The sequence below is a fragment of the Oncorhynchus tshawytscha genome, linkage group LG04 (genome assembly GCF_018296145.1).
Source record: "Oncorhynchus tshawytscha isolate Ot180627B linkage group LG04, Otsh_v2.0, whole genome shotgun sequence".
Taxonomy (NCBI): domain Eukaryota; kingdom Metazoa; phylum Chordata; class Actinopteri; order Salmoniformes; family Salmonidae; genus Oncorhynchus; species Oncorhynchus tshawytscha.
In genome coordinates, this window is record NC_056432.1 from 40,863,285 (window position 1) to 40,885,231 (window position 21,947).

General features: G+C 41.9%; 1 protein-coding gene across 4 annotated transcripts in view; it reads left to right on the forward strand.

Moving 5' to 3' along the window:
- Positions 1-4,364: 4,364 nt before the first annotated feature.
- Positions 4,365-21,947, forward strand: part of LOC112248815 (F-box and leucine-rich repeat protein 17) — a 314,654-nt gene continuing 297,071 nt past the window's right edge. For 2 of the 4 annotated variants that reach the window (XR_006083235.1, XM_042320745.1), the window contains exons 1-6: positions 4,366-4,574; positions 9,595-10,076; positions 10,344-10,691; positions 10,896-11,018; positions 11,377-11,634; positions 11,832-11,963. Coding sequence is in view for 3 of the 4 variants with exons in the window: in XM_042320745.1 (XP_042176679.1) it covers positions 9,615-10,076; positions 10,344-10,691; positions 10,896-11,018; positions 11,377-11,634; positions 11,832-11,963 (1,323 nt within the window). In the remaining variant the exon portion in view is untranslated. Of the gene's footprint in view, positions 4,575-7,986; positions 8,323-9,594; positions 10,077-10,343; positions 10,692-10,895; positions 11,019-11,376; positions 11,635-11,831; positions 11,964-21,947 lie in introns of all 4 variants that reach the window. The other 2 variants (XM_042320746.1, XM_042320747.1) reach the window with 2 other exon arrangements.

Genomic DNA, 21,947 nt, shown 5'->3' on the forward strand with positions numbered 1-21,947 from the left:
TGGAGTGATAGAGACTAGAGTGATATATGTGCAGAAGATGAATGTGCAAGTAGAGATACTGGGGTGCAAAGGAGAAAAACATATATAACAGTATGGGGATGAGGTAGTTGGATGGGCTATGTACAGGTGCAGTGATCTGTGAGCTGCTCTGACAGCGGGTGCTTAAAGTTAGTGAGGGAGATATGAGTCTCCACCTGCAGTGATTTTTGCAATTCATTCCAATCATTGGCAGCAGAGAACTGGAAGGAAAGGTGACCAAAGGAGGAATTGGCTATGGGGGTGACCAGTGAAATATACCTGCTGGAGCACTGCTATGAGTGGGTGCTGCTATGGTGACCAGTGAGCTGAAATAAGGCGGGACTTTACCTAGCAAAGATTTATAGATGACCTGGAGCGACGAATATGAAGTGAGGGCCAGCCAACGAGAGCATACAGGTCGCAGTGGTGGGTAGTATATGGGGCTTTGGTGACAAAACGGATGGCACTGCGATAGACTGCATCCAATTTGCTGATTAGAGTGTTGGAGGCTATTTTGTAAATGACATCGCCGAAGTCAAGGATCGGAAGGATAGTCAGTTTTACAAGGGTATATTTGGCAGCATGAGTGAAGGATGCTTTGTTGCGAAATAGGAAGCCGATTCTAAATTTAATTTTGAATTGGAGATGCTTAATGTGATATAGCGTATACACCCGTATGATATATTAGGATAATTGTGTTTCCATAGCCAGGGCTACAGTTTATAAAAGGCCACAATTTCCCGGACCCTAGGCTACAAACTTTTCCCCCCATGTGTGCAATTTATGCAAGCACCTCTGCTCTACAGCTCTATGCCAGTATGCAAAAGATGACAATGCATGCAATAATGGAATGGCTTTTCTGTCTTTGCGTGTCAAAAAAAATACATGTCAAATAACACAATTTGATGTGCCAAATTAGCTTGTTGATCAATCAGGACCTGAATATGACTGCACATCACGTAATAATTTAACTTGTTCATGCATTTTTTACGTAGTTATTACACATGGATTACACTATCACTCGTATTTCATGTCACAACCTTGTTTAACATTATCTAGTCTAAATATGGCATGATTCCACCAATTGTAACCTCTGCATAACTTTCAAAGACGTACTTTTATTTTGAAGGCAAACCCCAAAATTCCACTATTGTGCCTAATCCTTATTGTGGCTAGCTTCACAACATATAACCTGGTCCGGTCGAGCCTCACTAGCCTGATAAAGCTAGCTGGCTGCTTATAACGGTAGCTTTGGGCAACATGGCTGGCTAGCTATTTATTTTCATGAACTGAAGTTCAATTTCAATAGGCGAACAACAAGTGGCTACCTAGCTAATACTTACTTACAATGATTCCTAAATCGTTGCTAAGAATAATGAAAATGACTGCAGTTTCTACTGGTCATTGTTTTCAGGCTGGTTGTATTGGTGCTAGCTAAAAAAAAAAAAAACTTAAAAAAAAAAGTATTGGTGCTAGCTAGGTACCAAGCTAAAGCTAGCTACCCCAGAAGTTGCAGTCGAACAAATAATGCAATGCTTTAATTCTAACGTTTTTTTTTTCATGTGTTCGGGTACCTCAGCGCCCCAGGTCACCCCATGGTATTTGATGATAATTATTAAGTGGAGGTGGCTAGTTACAATGGTATCTTCAATCTAGCCTAGATTTTAGCTAGATAGCTAGCTGGTCTGCAGCGCAAGCTAGCTTGACTTGCTATAAAGTTAGAGAAACAAGTTGAGGAAAAAGTAACTCAACCTGGAGTTATATATCACCTAGAACATTATTTTGGGCGACTTTCACTTTTACTTCAGTTATTTTCTATTAAGGTATCTTTACTTTTACTCAAGTATGACAACTGGGACCTTTTTCCAACCTCGTAAAAGTCACAAACTGAAACGTTTTCATTTTCGTCAAAAAAACAACTTAATATCGAAGCAGTGCCTTTGATTTGACCTGCACACCCACAGTTCGGAGCAAGACGACCATTAGCCATTTTTTTTGGACCCAATTCGAAACTCTCTTTGACCTCCATACAAAAATTCCTTGATCGGTGGGCGAAACAACAAAAAACGCCACCTGCTGGAGGGAAACAGATTTTCAGCGAGTTGGGCCTCTTCCTCTTTTGTTCCTCCATTCATCGCCCAATAGGATTCCTATATCTTTAACTAATATCTCCGATGGGGCTGAATGTGGAGACACACATATTGTACAATATGAGGAGGAAATTGTAATCACAATAAAGCTTTCCAGTTTCACTGATTCACCACTCACCCACTGGAGATGACTGATGCCATTGTCAAAAGCCTCTTGCTTGTTTTACTTTGTTTTACTTTGTAAAACAAGGCTGTTCACTTAATAGGCCTATTTGGAAGTTGATAACAAATTTGATAGCCAACAAGCAGATTAGTTTTCTCTTTTCAGCAGGAGCCATTTGCTTTCCAATCTGTGTTTTCCCGCGATTGTGTGGTGAATGAAGAAAAATTGAAGTTATTTGTTCTTTTGTTTTTTGATATGGAGTCTCTCCCTACTCAAGTGCAGTTAGGGTATAGTAACTACAGAGTCCGAGCTTTTATCCCAAGACCAATACAGTGTGATCATTGCAAAGCTTTTGGTCATGTTTCAAGTGTTTGCAGAAGGGAGAAGCTGAGATGTCCAAGTTGTGAAAAAGACAATAGTATGTGTTATAAAAGTGATGAAAATGTGACAGACATGTCTTTCGAATGCCCCACAAGGGTGAAAGAGAATGAGGTGGCCAAAGTCAGGGCTATCCAGTGCATATCATATGCAGCAGCTATTAAAAGGGTTGAGGGTTTGGTGGTGGATAGGCCTTCACTGCAGGCTGCAGAGGTTGCCTTTCACCAGCAGGACCCTGACATTTTAAAGGTGAAGAAGGTGTACTTTGTGGCCTTTATAGCTATGGTGATAAATAGCTCTGCCAAGGTGGAAAGAAGGTCCAGGAAGATAGAAATCATTGTGGAAGCGGCAGAGCAGTTCCTTGGGCTGAAACATTTCTCGGTGAAGGAGTTACATGAAATATTGTCACAAACTGTACAACCCTCTCAGGCCCTAGAGCCTGAGGAGGGAGCTATAGAGAGTTGAAAGAAGTAAGTAGATTAAGTTAGTTTCCCTATCACATATGGATTTACTTTTTACCTTGTTTTGGTTTCAACCCGTCCAGTTGGTTGTAGTCCGGCATAAAACCCACAGAAGAAGGACAGATGGCTAAATTACAGGCCTACTCCTGGTGTAGTCTTCTGATTTATTTAATTTCTTTCTGAACAGACAACAGTACTTCTATAACTTTGGCAAATGTATTTCAATTCATCAGGGGTGCTGCCGCATCTCTAGCACCTTCCCCGCATCTATGATTTTTAAAATTGAACCTTTATTTAACTAGGCAAGTCAGTTAAGAACAAATTCTTATTTGATTACAGTCAGTTGTGATATAGATCGGGATCAAGCCAGGGTCTGTAGTGACGCCTCTAGCACTGAGATGCAGTTCCTTAGACAGCTGCACCACTCGTGAGCCCTTCTATCAGTGCAACGCTGGAGAGATGGGAGTTGGCTCGTCTATCAGAGCAGAGAGATCATAGAAAGTGAATAATGAATGTCATTCTAGTTATGTGAGAGATACAGGCGTGATTCGCTCCCTCACCACAGCAATGGCCATGCATTGGTCTATAGGCTACAATGTTGCGCAAACCATAAACTGGGCAGGCCTAACGCCTCTATGCGCAAAATATTACTCTGCATAATCTGGATATGTGTGCAACAAAAGTTCAACATTCACCTTCTGCTACCATTTATGTCAAGCAGTTTACGCATACAGTTTGATGCATATGTTCGATAAATCCAAAGTATGCACAACACAAAATGCACTGCAACTGCCTCTGCAACGCAATGCTGTAAGGCAAACGCAGCGTTCCATTGGAAATGAATGTATTTCTGGTGTACCAAAACGCAATAATCCTGTCTGTGTAATCGAGCCGTTACTCGAATCAATTCATAGAATATCAGGCAAGTTTTCACATTACGTTTTACAGAGGAGGCAACTTGAATTAATTCTGATTATTTTTAATCAAATGTTTACATTTACAAACGGTGACAATTATTTTTCATGCCAAGAGAGGTATCGAATCCTGGCAAATGGGTTCCGGAACGAAACAGTCCTACATTGAGAGGTGCGGATCCGGCTCAAATTAAGCACCGATTGCAACTACGTTCCACAATTTTATTTCCAATTGTCATTCGCTACCCCCTTTTATACACAGTACAGTCCAAAGTTGACTACATCACGGATTGGTCACACTGGGCAAAGACTGACATTTGGCTCCACCAATAACAGATTGTAAATCGCGTTTTTGTCGTCTTCCTCTCCCTGCATTTATTTAGTCCGGAAGTGTTTTCTTTGGAGACCAAAACACCATAAAGAATATTTTACCTGAATTGTTGCCAATTTCACATTATTGTGCCCTGAAATTTTAACGCTATACTCGTCCGTGTGTTGCACGCGTGGATTATGAGAGCACCATTCGGAGGGGGGAGCACAGCGTGAACTGGTGAGCAGCAATACAATGTAGCTAGAAGCTAGCTATGCATCCTCAGCTAGTATCCGTGTTGCTAACGAGCTATCTATCTAAAACCCAGCTGATCTAGCCACTGTTTTGCTACTAGCTACTATCCCGTAGTTTTACCATGTAGCCTATTGCTGGATATGTATTATTTAACAAGTTATTTTCATTTTCTATAAAGCAATAGTAATAGCTTGCTTGCTATTCTTCCATTTTAAACCCCAGGCTAAGTGTTTTACATGACAAGTCAGTTGTAAAGGCAGGCACTGTAATGATACATATTGTTGCAAAAAAGCATAGGAGTCCAAAACCTGCTTGCGCCATGTCAATGGTAATGCAAATAAACTCACAATGGATATAATTGAGAAAGGTATATCGCAATATATATACCAATGATTTAAGGCTGAGGGAAGGTAAAGTTTATTCTGATTAATTCGTTTACAAGTCTTCCGTGCTACGTTATAATTTAATCTCTGCTCTCGCAAAAGTTGCATTTACAATGTAGCCTCCTAGCTAGTGAAACCAATAGTTGCAGAAATCATCTTACTCACTCACTGTCTATTGGGCAGTATCATCACTGTAGAAACACTAGCTAACTACCTTAAGAATAATCAAATGCGTTGTAGGAAACATTAAGTAGCTGGTTGCCTTAATACACAAACAGCGATATTCTAGAGACCTACACTGCCCACTATTGTCACTGTCTGTGCTTGACCAATAATAGCAGCTGCTAAATGCATATACAGGAAACACTGTTGTGAGTCGAGATGGACCTTACAGTAGCGTTCTATTTAGAGGAACTGACCACCAGCTGCTCCATTATATTTAGGCACAGATCGTATCATAGTTGTGTTTGACCATGACTTGTGATGAAAGACCACACACATATAGAATAGCAAGGGGAAAGATTGTGTTACTGTCACTTTTTGAAGTTTTTGAAATTCATGTAATGGCATATTTTCCTATTATGGTGATATAGTGCAGATGCTATGTTACAGTGTTGGCTTGAATGAGATCTAATGCAGGTCAGTGGAACAGTGGAATGTTTTGGAACTTGACTTGCTGTGATCATAGAGTGGCAGCTTGTCTAGTGCCTTAAGGCTGTCGATTGCTTTATTTAATTTGTAAGGCAAACATTTTGGTTCAGCAGCCTTCGCAAGAGTTTTGGTAACACTTTTGTCACTGCTTTTATACCTATGTGGCACTGTACCCTAATTAGCTCACACTAGTAACAACATTGGTAGTAATATGTTGTTACATAGGCTAGTACTTTGTGCATTTTGATTAAGCTAATGGACACACTCTGTGTCCAATAAGTGTTTTAACATGATTGTTCAATGACTACCTCATCTCTGTACCCCACACATACAATTATCTGTAAGGTCCCTCAGTTGAGCAGTGAATTTCAAACACCAATTCAACCACAAAGACCAGGGAGATTTTACAGTGCCTCGCAAAGAAGGGCATCTATTGCTAGATGGGTAAAAATAAGACATTGATTATCACTTTGAGCATGGTGAAGTTATGAATTACTCTTTGGTTGGTTTATTAATACACCCAGTCACTACAAAGATACAGGCGTCCTTCGTAACTCATTTGCGGGAGAGGAAGGAAACCGCTCAGGAATTTCACCATGAGGTCAATGTTGATTTTAAAACAGTTATAGAACTTAACGGCTGTGATAGGAGAAAACTGAGGATGGATCAACAACATTGTAGTTAGTCCACAATACTAACCTAGAGTGAAAAGAAGGAAGCCTGTACAGAATAAAAAATATTAAAAAACATGCATCCTGTTTGCAATAAGGCACTAAAGTAATACTGCAAAATGTGGCAAAGCAATTGAACTTTTTGTCCTGAGTAAAAAGTTATGTCTGGGGCAAATACAACACATTACTGAGTACCACTCTCCATATTTTCAAACATAGTGGTGGCTGCATCATGTTATGGGTATGCTTGTAATCGTTAAAGACCGGGTTTTTCAAGATAAAAACAGAAAGAGAATGGTGGTAAGCACATGCAAAATCCTAGAGGAAAACCTGGTTCAGTCTGCTTTCCACCAGACACCGGGAGATGAGTTCACCTTTCAGCAGGACAATAACCTTAAACTCCAGACCAAATCTTCACTGGAGTTGCTTACCAAGAAGAAAGTGAATGTTCCTGAGTAGCCAAGTTACAGTTCTGACTTAAATCTACTTGAAAATATATGGAAAGACCTGAAAATGGTTGTCTAGCAATGATAAACAACTAATTTGACAGCTTGAAGAATTTTGAAAAGAAGAATGGACAGATATAGCACAATCCAGGTGTACAAAGCTCTTAAACGTACCCAGAAAGACTCACCGCTGTAATCGCTGCCAAAGGTGCTTTTACAAAGTATTAACTAATGCGTGTGAATACTTATGTAAATTAGATATATCTGTATTTCATTTTCAGTACATTTGCTAAAATGTCTAAAAACATGTTTTCACTTTGTCATTATGGGGTATTGTGTGTAGATGGGTGAGGAAAAAACAATCTATTTAATCCATTTTGAAATCAGGCTGTAACACAACAAAATGTGGAATAAGTCAAGGGGTGTGAATACTTTCTGAAGTCGTTATGTGTTGTTTTCTGCATTATTTGGTTTTTAGTTCTTAAACAATGCAAGACATATCTGGCATTTTAACTGTCATGGGCAATTCCATGGCAATGGAATTGCGCTGAGACTCAGATTTTATAATTAATATCTATGCCAAACAAAAACCATTGATTTCATAGATGAACAAACCATACAGCTTTATGCACAATGAGTACTTTAAATAAAATACACTGACAATTTGATAAAAACACATTTACTGGAAGAACTGTGCAGGTTTGGTCAAATTAATCAGTAAAATATCCCTCAGTTTGTGACCACCTTTTCCAAAAATGCAGTTAAATATCTGTTACGAATTAAGATTCAAAGATGTCTGCAGAAAGAATGGGGTAACAGAATTTCATCATGGGTCCCTGATCTGTACTACACAGAAATGCATCATTATGGATATGAATGTCATTCTCTTCATGGTGATTTGTCCTAAATAGGTACACAAAGTTAGAAATATGCAATATCCTTTGCATATTTAGGTATTATTCTACACACTTGCTATTATTTTAATGGACTCCGCCACCAAACAAGAACAAATGTGGTTGGACCGGACTAATTCTGAACCAATCACAGACATCTATGTTTTACAAGTTTTGATATCAAAGTACAGCACACTAGAGCTCAGTATAGTTCAGTACAGTACATTATAGTGTGCTCAAGCTCTACTGTGTACTGTACTTAACTCTACTCCACTCTATATTACTGTACAGCACAGGACTGTACTGAATTATAATGTACTTTTCTTAACTGTACTGTACTTTGTTGTCCAAAGTTGTGAAACCTAGACCTGACCAGACCAAATCTAAACCAATCATGGACGTCTAGATGTTTGGGCCAAATGAAGGCCGGTCCAGATATCTCTGCACGTTGAAATCAAGACAAGGGCAGACTGACCAAATTTCAACTACTTTTCAACGTCCATGGACGTCCGGTGTCGGTCGGTGTTCGGTGGGTGAGGATGCCGGTTACAGTAAATGGAAAGACGGGGCTCATGGGTAGGTGTCAATACGAGCTGGGAGAGGAGACGTTAATTGAAGAGAGAGAGAGAGAGAGGGACGGGTTGTCCAGACTTTTGAAGTTCTTGCTTTGACCACCAGATGACCAAAAGGTAAATAAAAGTTATGAACTGAACATAACATGACATTGGAAGGGAGGACAATACCAGGAGACCCTATGAGCTGAACATAACAGTATGCCAGTGGAAGGGAGGACAGTAGCAGGAGACCCTATGAGCTGAACATAACAGTATGCCAGTGGAAGGGAGGACAGTAGCAGGAAACCCTATGAGCTGAACATAACAGTATGCCAGTGGGAGGGAGGACAGTAGCAGGAGACCCTATGAGCTGAACATAACAGTATGTCAGTGGAAGGGAGGACAGTAGCAGGAGAGAGCTGAACCAGTATGTCAGTGGAAGGGAGCTGAACTATGAGCTAACAGTATGTCAGTGGAAGGGAGGACAGTAGCAGGAGACCCTATGAGCTGAACATAACAGTATGCCAGTGAAGGGAGGACAGTAGCAGGAGACCCTATGAGCTGAACATAACAGTATGTCAGTGGAAGGGAGGACAGTAGCAGGAGACCCTATGAGCTGAACATAACAGTATGCCAGTGGAAGGGAGGACCATAGCAGGAGACCCTATGAGCTGAACATAACAGTATGCCAGTGGAAGGGAGGACAGTAGTAGGAGACCCTATGAGCTGAACATAACAGTATGCCTGTGGAAGGGGGGACAGTAGCAGGAGACCCAACTGTGGTTTGTGACTACTATTATTTCCCATTGTAGCCAATTCAATTGCAGAAATTCCGTTACTGACAGAATTTCAAGTTTGAATCACTTAATAATTCATAAACAAAATGAACATCAGTAAAAACATAACTAATTGATAGATCTACCAATACCTGTGCACTTACCTATGCACTTTCATTATCCTCCCTCCTGATGAGGGAGAGAAATGTGAAAATATCTTAGATAAGTGGGTTTTTAGTAACGGAATTTCAAGACATAAGGCAATGTTTCTTAAACTTACAAAAGGCATAAAAAAATCTAAACTAAATATATACTATATTATTAGCTGGCAGGGGTCTTTACTTGATGTATTTCCAATAACTTTAAAGACTTTTTCTGGTAGATATTTTTTAAGAACCACTTTCCATCTATTTGACAAGAAAACAAACTATTTGCTTAATTCCTAATTTCTAGGATGGAATATGTTTGAAACATGTCTATATGCCTTAATTTCTCGAAACATAGACTCTTAGCTTTCATTTTTTATTTGACATGCTCCTATGAACTTCACATTGGTGCTCATGGGTTTATTTACATGGAAATGACATGTGTAATTCTATTATTTTATGTCCTTCTTTCTTCCCTTACCCAGAGTCTCCGTGAGTCATCTATATGGGCCATCTTCTCTCGAAAAATGGTTACCGCCTGAACAAGAGGACACGCAAGCTGCACCACAGGAAGAAGAAGAAGAGGAACTGCTTCCTGCAGGGGCCCTGCATGCTCTGCTTCATCGTCCACGGCAACAGCGGGGACGACGACGACAGCGACCAATTGGAGACCGGGGTCAACGGCGGAGGCAGAGGACGTTGTCACAGCAACGCAGGTGGTACCGGAATCGGAAGCACCTCAAAGCTCGCTGGGCGGTACGCTGCTCTCACTTCCCCTGAGGACTGTGCCAAGTTCCTGCTGTCGCCAAGGGAACTAGCCATCTGGGAGGGCCAAGGGAGGAGTCTACTGTCGGCCGTGCCGGCTAAGCTGATTCCACCGCCAGCGCTGTTCCGGAGTGCAGGGATTCCAGTGCCCATAGCTGTGGCTGTTTCTGTGCCTGGTAGTGCCAGTGACTACGCTGAGATGGTGAGAAACTAGAAAGGGTTTATTCCTAGCGCTGCTGAGTTAATTGTTTAATTCATGTCATTGATTGGCCAGAGTCCACTCACTTGATGTCCCAGGTTTGAATCAGTCCCTGATTTCAGAAGGGAAGGATGAAAATCAACAGACACTATCTGAACAGTTTGCTCCCGTACCGTACACTTCCTGGTATCTCTTCTGATGTCATCTCTGTCGAATCCCTTTCCATGTGGTTCTCTGATCTGTGTCTGATCCTTGTTTCTTTCCTCCAAGGTGTGTAAGAGGAAGTGTGCGGAGGTGCAGAGGTGCACACCCTGTAAGCAGCCGCGATGTGCCTTCCCTGTCCCTGAGGGAGGTGTGGAGGATGGAGGAGGAAGTGGGGATGCCTCCTCTAACTCTGGGACTGGCCACTGCCACCTCTGCCCCCTGCCCTCATCCTCTTCCTCCTCATCCTCGTCTGTCGAGGGCTGCTGTGGGATGGCTCTCCATGGTGATCCGCTGCCCCAGAGTTCTGACTCCTCCCCCTGCTGTCCGCATCACCATGACGACTGCCAGGGGAGAGGCAGTGACGTGATTGACACATCCAGCATCAACCGCCTCCCCTCCTCCATCCTGCTTAAGGTCAGAGGTCACCACTAGAGTGCAGTTCATTTGGGAGGCCTGATTGGATGCTTTCAAAGGCTTTTATTCTAACTGAAGCTAACTGAAATGGGCTGGATGTAGCCTGGGTACCGGTCTGTTTAGCTCCACTGCTTGTACTCTTGTGTTATTGCCAAACAACAGGCTGGATACACAACCTGTTAATGTGTTTTCTGTTCCTCTCAGGTGTTCTCCCACCTGTCGGTGAAAGAGCGCTGTCTGTGTGCCTCGCTGGTCTGTAAGTACTGGAGGGACCTCTGCTTAGACTTCCAGTTCTGGAAGCAAATTGACCTCAGTGGCCTACAACAAGTGAGTACAAGATTTGAGACATTTTATAGTAACATTTTAATTTAAAATATAAACGCAATATGCAACAATTTCAAAGATTTGACCGAGTTACAGTTCATATAAGGAAATCAGTCAATTGAAATTCATTCATTAGGCCCTAATCTATGGATTTCACGTGACTGGGCAGGGGTGCAGCCATGAGTGGGCCTGGTAAGGCATTGGCCTACCCACTGTGGACTCAAGCCCACGAAAGGGCTTTATTACAGACAGAATATGGAACATTTCAGGGATATTTGATTTAATCTCATGAAAAATGGGACCAACACTTTACATGTTGTGTGTATATATTTTTTGTATTGTTCACTCACACCCCCCTCAGGTAAATGATGACCTCCTGGTGAAGATAGCGTCTCGGAGGCAGAATGTGACGGAGTTAAACATCTCTGACTGTCGTGGCGTGCAGGACCACGGTGTGTGTTCCCTGGCGGCCCACTGCCCGGGCCTTCAGAGGTACACAGCTTACCGCTGTAAACAGCTGAGTGACCTTTCCCTCAGCTCCCTGGCCTTACACTGTCCTCTGCTGGCCAAGGTCCATGTTGGAAACCAGGACAAACTGACAGACGACGCACTCAAAAAGGTGCTTCTTCTCTCTCTCTCTCCTTCATCTCCCCTCTCTCTCCATCTGTCCTCCCCTTTTCTCCCTTCTCTCTCTCTCTACTTAATCCATCAATCTGATGCATTAACACTTTGTACAATGCATTTATAACATGGTTATCAGGCAGACAGAGTGTGTCGTCTATAACCCTTCTCTCCCCCTCTCTCTTGGGTCCCTAGTTAGGAGAACACAGTTCAGAGTTGAAGGACATCCACCTGGGCCAGTGCTACAGTATTACTGATGAGGGGATGGTGGCTCTGTCCAAGGGATGTCCCAAGCTGCAGAGAATCTACATGCAGGAGAACAAACTGGTGAGTACCCTACCCAGTTCTTAGACTACAACACAATGTTCCCATTGACACCTGTTGGACTGCAAAACAAGGTAAGAGGGCCCGCCCTGTCTCTGTAGTGTTAGGGGAAACGCTGCCTACATGTTTGAATTTAAATCTAGGGAGGGGACAGGGAGGGGGGGGTGGATCACACACACACTGTCTGTCTGGGGCCCTGAAGGCTACTAGAGGACCGTTGAGTGGCGTCTCTGTGATGTGTAATGTGAAACAGCCTAGGTGGGTGATGTGTGTGTGTGTTGGATAGAGGGGTTGTGGTGTATTTTTTTGCTGTTGGCATCGGAGGATCGTGATCCATCTGTTTCAAATGAAAGGCAAATCCCAAATTCCAAGTCAAATCTGTTGAAAACATGCGAAGAGGCTTAGGCTGAAGGAGAGGACTGCGTGCATTTTTGGTTGTGTAGGTTTGATTTCTCGAAGTATGCTTGTTGTGTGTCTGCTGGGGTGTTTTGGGGACAGTCCCTGTTAGAGTGCAGTGTGAGGATGGGCCAAGTCCTCCAACACAGGGGGTCTGCACTTACACAACAAAATAAATATGGATATTCTGCACCCCTTGGTTTATGTGCCAGCTGGCAATACCAGCTATACTATTAATACTCCCTGGACACAGTCACACACACACACACACACACACACACGTACGCACACACACATTGGCTGGGGTCCTTGAGCTAAATCTGGATTCCCAGATTTCCAGCTCATTCCCTCCTGATTCCAGGAATCTCCCAACCAGATATTCTGTAAAAACCTGAGAATTTGGGAGAAATTATTGGAACTTTGCATTTCTGGTTGTGGTGGAATCTTGTTCATTTTAGTTTGGTGTCTGTGTTGTACCAGTAGTCACTGGTTCTGACAGCGGCCTGCTAACACTAGAACACTGCAGTGAGACAGCTCGTCGGCGGTTGAACACACATTTTGGCTTGTGTTCATGTTCTGCAGGGGATTTGGACATCCTGACAACTCGAATCTCTGGCTTTGAAAGCCTGTTGGATATTTGAAGTGTGTCCACTCCTTTCCTAAATTAGCTTATCAAAAAGCCTCCGTGACTAGAATGCTTGATGACTGTCTATTGTATGGTAATGGTATTACACTAAAACAGATCCCCCCCCCTTTAAAATGTATCCAAAACAAAAACCATTGATTTCAAAGTTTAACAAACCATAGAACTTTATGTCCAACAGTGGAGGCTGCTGAAGGGAGGGTGGTTCATAGTAATGGCTGGAATGGAGTCACTGGAATGGTATCAACCAATGGAATCCACATGTTTGATACCATTCCATTGACTCCGTTCCAGCCATTATGAGCCGTCCTCCCCTCAGCAGCCTCCACGGAAGCACAAGTACTACTTTTAACAATTTCCACTGAAAAGTTTACAGAAATGCATTCCTAGGAAGAACTGTGCAGATACAAAGTTTGGTAACTAAGGTAAAACTATTATTAGATTTTACCCAAATTCTATTACCGAACTTGGCATCACCACAGTTTTCACAGTACATTGTGTTTATTTTTGTTGTTGTTGCTGTGTAAATTATTCAAGGTAGTAATTGTGCATAGAGTTGTATGGTTTGTTAAACTTTTTGAAATCAATGGTTTTTGTTTGGCATACATTTTAAAGTGCGAAATCGGAGTCTCAGCTTAATTCTACGACCTTGGAATTGCCCATAACCCACCCAGTTTGACATGTCTCCCCCAGTGATGCACTTATTCCCCAGTGTGATTGTTGAACGATCCCTGACAGTGCCTTCCTTTCACCACTAGAGGTCAGTGGTACTTCATTATTGAGCGTAGCCAGCCAAGGTTGGTGTAGCTAGATAAAGTGTGTTCTTTTTAATAACAAAGCCACAGAGGCTGGCTAGAATCCTCTACATTTGTCACTTCCATGAAAAGCTTCTCTGGATTTGTATGCATTGAGATGTGCAAAGGAGTTCTGTTTCCAAGTGTATTGAATAGCATTATATCATAATCCGCCCTCTTTATTCTCGAGCCTAATGGCTTGGTCTTCTTTTCCTCAAAATATTTCTCTCTCCTCTGAGTGATTATGGTCCTGATGAATTAGTCCACTTAAAGTTATTAACAATGGCTCAGTCTGTTAAAATGCCGTTCATCATCTGAATAGTTATGAAAATAGCGATTATAGCGAGGTGAGCGATTCATTTAGGTGCTAATGATATTTCAACGCGGCAGTATCAGTTTCAGACAGTCATTTTTCAGACGTGAGATTGCGTGAAGTTTTTCTGGCTTCCTCTTCATATCATGCCGTCGGAAAAATGGGTGGTGAATATTTTTAGGAGTTGTTATGTCTAACCGCTCTCATTGCTTTGGCCTGATATTGTCATTAAGTTTGCCTGGTATTAAGGACAGGAACACTTTCCACCCTCTCTCCTCTCCGTAGAGGATTCTCATTCTCTCACAGCGTTGCCTGCTAGAGTTTCTCTCCCCAACTGTTTTGAGGAATCAAATGCAATAGCTCGATAAGTAATTCCCTTTTCTAATTGGACATTTTGGACCAGATTAAAGAATTGATTGTATCTCTGTAAGAAGGGAAAGTGGGCAACATTGTGATTTGTTTACAGTTGTCTTGTAGGCCTAAGGAGTAATCTCTATATCTCGGGATTCGAATTTGGCTGCTGGTTTTCATGTTTTCTCCTGTGTTTAGTTCGAAAAACACAAATGAACTATTTTTACATTTACAGACTTTTAGTGTGAGACTGAGGATAAACATATTTTGACTAAAGTCATATGTGCCCTACGGAATCTAGCTTATGAAGTGTTTTGATGAGTGGATTTAGTTGACTGAGTAAAAACAAGTCTTGTTTCCTAGTGGAATATTTCTTATCTGCTGTGTGAGGCAGTGTAGGCCTCTCTCTATCAGAATAGGACATGTTCGGGTTCTCTTTATCCTTCTCCCTTTCTCTCACCTCATTTTTCACCGGACAAATTCATCTTCCTCTGAGGTCATAGTTTAGAAAGCATTGTCAGTTCTTCTCTCTCTTATCCCTGGTCTTCTGCCCTCTCCCTTCTCTCTGTCACTGTCTCTCTCTCTCTCTCTCTCTCTCTCTCTCTGTCCGTCTGCGGGAGATGCGTGTACAGTTCCCTCTGTCCTGTGGGGTTAGGAGGCCAGGCACCGGCAGGTCTACTCTGACATCCGAAGCCTTTACGAAACATCTTTTATCACAACGGCCCCCAATTCACTCACTGACAGGTCCTCTCTCTTTCTCTTTCTCTCGCTCGCATGCCTCATCTTTCCCACTGCCTCCCTTTCTCCTTCTCTTTTCCTGCGCCCCCCCTTCCCCTAATGTAATGTAACAGGATCTTGTCCCTTTCAATCAGTGAGGAATGGAGATGATCCCTCGACTCTGGTGCTCTGTCCTTTTTCCTTTCCTTTCCTCCTCCCCTCCTTTCTGGCCTTCTAATTGAATAATTAAAAAAGATGGAGTACTTTTCTGTGCTCTCTCTCTTTCTCTTGCTCGACTTATGGTGGTTTCTCTCTTCTTTGGCTCAAGGCTTCCTGCTCTCATCAACATACAGTATCTAGTCTGGAAGTCGAACAGTTTAGAAGAAAAAGAAGTGAATCATTTCGCAAAGGGAGTCTGTCACACTAGGCTGATGAAGTAGACAATTCTCTTTCTAGCTAGGCTATTTAAAAAAATTAAAATAAGAAACTATATTGGGTGTTGTAAGGAGGACTTTTCTTCCGTGTGTAGAAGTCGAGGAATAATGACTTCTATGGCCTGTGTGACTGGCTAGAGTCACTGCTCTCACCTTCCGTTTCCCTGTCAGATCTCAGCTAGTTAGCCTGGGCTGGCTGTGGGTGTTGGCCAGTGGAGTCTGTACAGACGCAGAGAATGACTATTTTTGGGCTCTGGTGATTTCTCAGGTGAAGCTCTGATGGTTGGGTCTTTATCTTTTTCTTTTCTTTTTTTTAATATATATTTTTTTGCTCTCTTTCCCCCACCCACTCTCTCTCCTTTTCTCTCCCCATCTCCCTGACAGCTCTCTGTGTCCACACAGTACTTAGGTGAACTGGCTGATTTGAACTGCTGAATGTTTCTCTCTGCTTAGGCTGCTGTGTGGGAGGAGGAATAGAGAGAACTTTCCAGAAGAAGTTTTCTCAGACTAGAAAAGTGTTTAAAAAAAAATATATATATTTTATGGGATCACCTCACCTGTGTAAGTAAAGAATAAAATGGAGTGTTTTCATACTCTATTTATCTTGTCCATATTTACCGAATCTCTGCCATTGTAGGCATTGTTTCAGTCTGTTTTCAGACATGTTTTTTTTAGCCCTGGTTGTTTTGCCTTTCATATTCTGTTTTCTCTCTGTCTGCCTCAGAGGACAAAGACTTATATAATACCAAACTCCTCCTCTTGTCATATGAATGTGTCCTCGGCTAGGAGAGAGACGTCCCCGGAAGTTGAGCTGAGAGTTTTGTCAATACAGACAAAGTATTGTGCAGGCTTATCAGCTCAACGGATCGCACTCCATTCTTCTACATGAATAATTATATTCCATTAGTTCCTTACAATTGCACAGGAGTATCGCAATTTTAGAAACGTTTAGACACTTTTTTTTTTTTTGTTATCCCTATTCCTTTGCTTCTCCTTCCTCTCCTTTCCTGGGGGAATAAAAGGTTTTTGCCAAACAAAAATCACTGATTTTGCAAAGTTGAACAAACCATCCAACTCTATGCACAATGACTACTTTGAACAATTTCCCACGAAAATGTGACAAACACGTTTACTCAAAAGAAAATGCAGATGTAGTTTTTATTTGCAAATTATGGTGGAAAATAAGTATTTGGTCAATCACAAAAGTTTATCTCAATACTTTGTTATATACCCTTTGTTGGCAATGACAGAGGTCAAACGTTTTCTGTTAGTTTTCACAAGGTTTTCACATACTGTTGCTGGTATTTTGGCCCATTCCTCCATGCAGATCTACTCTAGAGCAGTGATGTTTTGGGGCTGTTGCTGGGCAACACAGACTTTCAACTCCCTCCAAAGATTTTCTATGGTGTTGAGATCTGGAGACTGGCTAGGCCACTCCAGGACCTTGAAATGCTTCTTACGAAGCCACTCCTTCGTTGCCCGGGCGGTGTGTTTGGGATCATTGTCATGCTGAAAGACCCAGCCACGTTTCATCTTCAATGTCCTTGCTGATGGAAGGAGGGTTTCACTCAAAATCTCATGATACACGGCCCCATTGATTCTTTCCTTTACACTGATCAGTCGTCCTGGTCCCTTTGCAGAAAAACAGCCCCAAAGCATGATGTTTCCACCCCCATGCTTCACAGTAGGTATGGTGTTCTTTGGATGCAACTCAGCATTCTTTGTCCTCCAAACACAATGAGTTGAGTTTTTACCAAAAAGTTATATTTTGGTTTTATCTGACCATATGACGTTCTCCCAATCTTCTTCTGGATCATCCAAATGCTCTCTAGCAAACTTTAGACGGGCCTGGGCATGTACTGGCTTAAGCAGGGGGACACGTCGGGCACTGCAGGATTTGAGTCCCTGGCGGTGTAGTGTGTTACTGATGGTAGGCTTTGTTACTTTGGTCCCAGCTCTGTGCAGGTCATTCACTAGGTCCCCCCGTGTGGTTCTGGGATTTTTGCTCACCGTTGTTGTGATCATTTTGACCCCACGGGGTGAGATCTTGTGTGGAGCCCCAGATCGAGGGAGATTATCAGTTGTCTTGTATGTCTTCCATTTACTTATAATTGCTCCCACAGTTGATTTCTTCAAACCAAGCTGCTTACCTATTGCAGATTCAGTCTTCCCAGCCTGGTGCAGGTCTACAAATTTGTTTCTGGTGTCCTTTGACAGCTCTTTGGTCTTAGCCATAGTGGAGTTTGGAGTGTGACTGTTTGAGATTGTGGACAGGTGTCTTTTATACTGATAACAAGTTCAAACAGGTGCCATTAATACAGGCAACGACTGGAGGACAGAGGAGCCTCTTAAAGAAGAAGTTACAGGTCTGTGAGAGCCAGAAATCTTGCTTGTTTGTAGGTGACCAAATACTTATTTTCCACCATAATTTGCAAATAAAATTCATAAAAAATCCTACAATGTGATTTTCTGGATTTTTTTTCTAATTTTGTCTGTCATAGTTGAAGTGTACCTATGATGAAAATTACAGGCCTCTCTCATCTTTTTAAGTGGGAGAACTTGCACAATTGGTGGCTGACTAAATACTTTTTTGCCCCACTGTATATATACTCCGAATTAAGATTCAACGATATCTACGGAAAGAATGGGGTTTCAGTTATGATATGACACCTTGAGTTTGAAAACATCTCATTTGGTTTTTGAACTGCAGTAGAGTGATTCCTCACAAAACTATACAATTTTTTTGTTGTTGTGATTTTCAAATGTAATCCATAGAATAGTCATTTGGAGGAAGGATTGTTGACATATATTTGACATTTGTATGTAAAAGTAATATCATGAAATGTGCCAAATAAAAAATTATTATTATTTTTCTAAATGCATGTGTATTTTATTATATTCATACATTTATGTCGAAAAATAGATGGAAACATATAACTCATATTACACAGCAAACGGTAAAGCTTCATAGGACACCAATATTTGATTTGTAGCACCTACAGATGAACCGTTATGGAGTCTGGAAGGGGGCCTGGGTGAGGCCAAAATGGCGCAAATTTGCCAACTTTAATTATTTCAAAAATTATGTTTTTAGAAACAAATGTCAACAATTCTACCTCCAAAGGACTAGTCATCTATGGATTGCATTTAGTAAAAATCCCCAAAATCGTGGCTTTTTTTTGTCTGGGTATCATGAGGAATCACTTAGTAAGTGATGTGGATTAACACCCGGTAACAGGATAATAGTAACAGAATGACATCATGGGTCCCTGATCTGTACAATACAGAAATTCATATCTATTAACGTCATTCCGTTCATGGTGATCCATAATGAATAGCTACATGCAAAGGTAGAAAAATGTCATCTCATAAATGTCTTTCACAAGATTAGACAGTAGAGTACTGTGCTGTAGAGTTTACTACAGTAGAGTAGAGTACACTAGAGTGGAGTACAGTATAATTGACTGTATTGTGCTTTCCAAACTTGTGAAACAGACATCTATGATTGGCTTAGATTTGGACTGACCAAATTTCCACTACTTTTCGACGTCCGTGGACTTTCGGTGTCGGTCGGTCTTCAATGAGCGAGAGGGCTGGTTACAGTCAATGGAAAGAGAGAGGGGCTTATGGGTAGGTGTTATTGCCGGGAGAGGTGACTGCACAGAGAGAAGAGCGGGAGGGGCTGTCCAGACTTTAAAACCCCCAAAAATATGTGACCACCACACAATAGAAATAGATAGAAAACATTTATGAGCTGAACATAACAGTATACCAGTGGAAGGGAGGACAGAAGCATGTGACCCAACTGTGGTTTGTGAATGCTATGAATTTCCAATGTAACCAATTCAGTTGCAGTCATTCTGTTACTGATTTTTCTTTTTTTTGAGGGGAGGGGGGGCATTCTGTTACCGATTTGGTAACAGAATTGCAGAATGACAGGTTTTAATCACTTAATAAATCATAAATCAAATTATCATTAAATACTATAGTTATCATTATAACGAATTATTACGTCTACCTTTTTGCGTCTTACTGCTTCTGTGAACTTTCATTATCCTCCCCCCTCACGAGGGAGAGAGATGAGCAAATATCTTAAAGTTATGTGGGTTTTAATAGCAGAATTATGACACTAGGCAATATTTATTTAACTTACAGAAGGCAAATATCTTCTGCAAAACTCAATAGAAATGCTGATATCATATAGTTGAAGGGGTCTTCAACATTATTGTGTTTTGATGTGTTTCTCATACCTTTTTTAAGACCTTTTTCTGCTCAATGTTTTCCAAGACCCCCTTTTCCATCTACTTGACCAGAAATCAAGGCTTTGCTTATTCTTGCTTATTCTTTGCTTATTTTTTTTAGGATGGAATATGGTCAAACATTTGATGTACTGTATATACCTTATTTTATCAAAAATGTAGAACTCTTAGCTTTCATTTGACATCAAATGTGATGTGCTCCTATGAACTTGAACTTCACATGTTAGTGCTCATGGGGCTTTTACCATGAAAATTCCCCATAGGAACTGTCTGTCTTGGACTGGCTCCTGGGAACATGTGTCTTGTCTGTTATTTATATATATATATACATACACACACACACACACACACACACACACACACACACACACACACACACACACACTTTTGATTAACCAGTTTTAATTAGCTTAAATGTGTGTATGTGTAATTGGAATTGGAGATGACCTGCAATAGATTACCATGTGCCCTCAATTTAGCTCTAATTACTTGCATATATCCCTTTTTGCCTTCATATTTCCTCTCCCTTTTCCCTGAAATCTGTCCATCTTGGCTAATCCTCGTCGCCTGGGAGACGGTGGCGTGTGACGGCTGTGTTTGTGTGAACAGAACTCCGAACAGGGACCACGAAACACTCAGGGTGACGTGGTGTCACTATGACTGGCGTCCGTTTAGCCATTGGTCAGTCACATACACCTCATATCCCTCCCTGATAGGTTGACAGCTTGTGAACATTACAGTGTAATTAAAGCCAGGGAAGTGTTTTTAGAGGTCACAATGGTTCAATAACAGTCCCAGTGCAGGATGATTAGTCAGTGATCTGTGTATTTATGCTACATCAGACTTAACTAGCTCGAACAAAGGGAGAACCGGGAAACAGGAAGTGGTAACAAGTGCTGTCAGTTATGGGAGACCTGTTCTGACATGACACCCCCCTGGCTAGTTTAAACACTGGGAGACACATGGGAAATATTGGGCAAGCCAGACGGAATTTTCTCCCACTGAGAAGTTGTCCCGGGAAGTATTTTGGATTGATTAGAGATAAGTAGAAACATCCTGACCTGTAGACGGGAGGAACGCTCTCCACAGCCGTCTTCCCTCCCAGAGGAAGCATTCCAGTGGCGTTCTCCTTTCTGTGTGACATGGAGGATCCGTCTACTTTGGCTTGAGCATGTTGGGATGACACGACACGCAACTGGGCCTGAAGTATTACTGAGGACAGGAAGTGATCTGTTGGTTGTGGGGTCACAATGGGCGGGGTGTCCTACCCGCGTGAATGGCTGAGAGTTCACCAGCGGCCCAGCTTGTGTCGTGACCCTGCCGTTCAGATTGAGAGCGGGACGAAGATGACACAATCATGTTGACGTCATACAAAATCGTTTTACCAATCAGTAATATGCCGTTTCATACAAATGATACACATAATGGGAAACTGCTGTCAATTTGATCTTGACTCCAACATTACCATTATTTATAATATTAATGACTTATTTATTTCTTGGTCTTGAAATTTCGTTACAGCCCTCCTATATATGCAACAGTTGTATTTAGATGTTTTTGTCAGAATGAAATTGTGATATGAAAGGAAGGTTTAGAAATGTGCCTTTGAGTCAGTAGGAGGAGAGAGAACAGTGTCGTCGTGTTTCCAAATGGTGTTTGTTGTTGTTGTTTGGTTAGTGTGAAGTTTTTTTTTTTTTTTTACATTATCCACATGCATCCATTCCAAGCCATAGATGAGATGACCGTAGTCTTCTCCCCTATAGACATTACATGATTTGTGCTGCTATGTGCCCAGTCTCTCTGTTCTTCGTCTCTTGTCTTGCTTTCTTTTGCTCTTTCTTTCGCTCTTTCCTCTCGGCTCTTCCTTTCTTCTGCCCCTGTCTCCCCCACCCTCTCGCTGTGATTGTCCATCTGTGAGGTAACCACCAGTTAGAGCTGCTGTGTTTCTGAGCTGTAGGGATGCTGGTCCCTGTAATGATGACGATCTGGCAACACAGGGGAGCAGGCTATCAAACGTTCCCCCACTCCCCAGGTGCTCGAGGTGGAAATTGCCACTATTTTCTCTCTCTCTCGCTCTCCT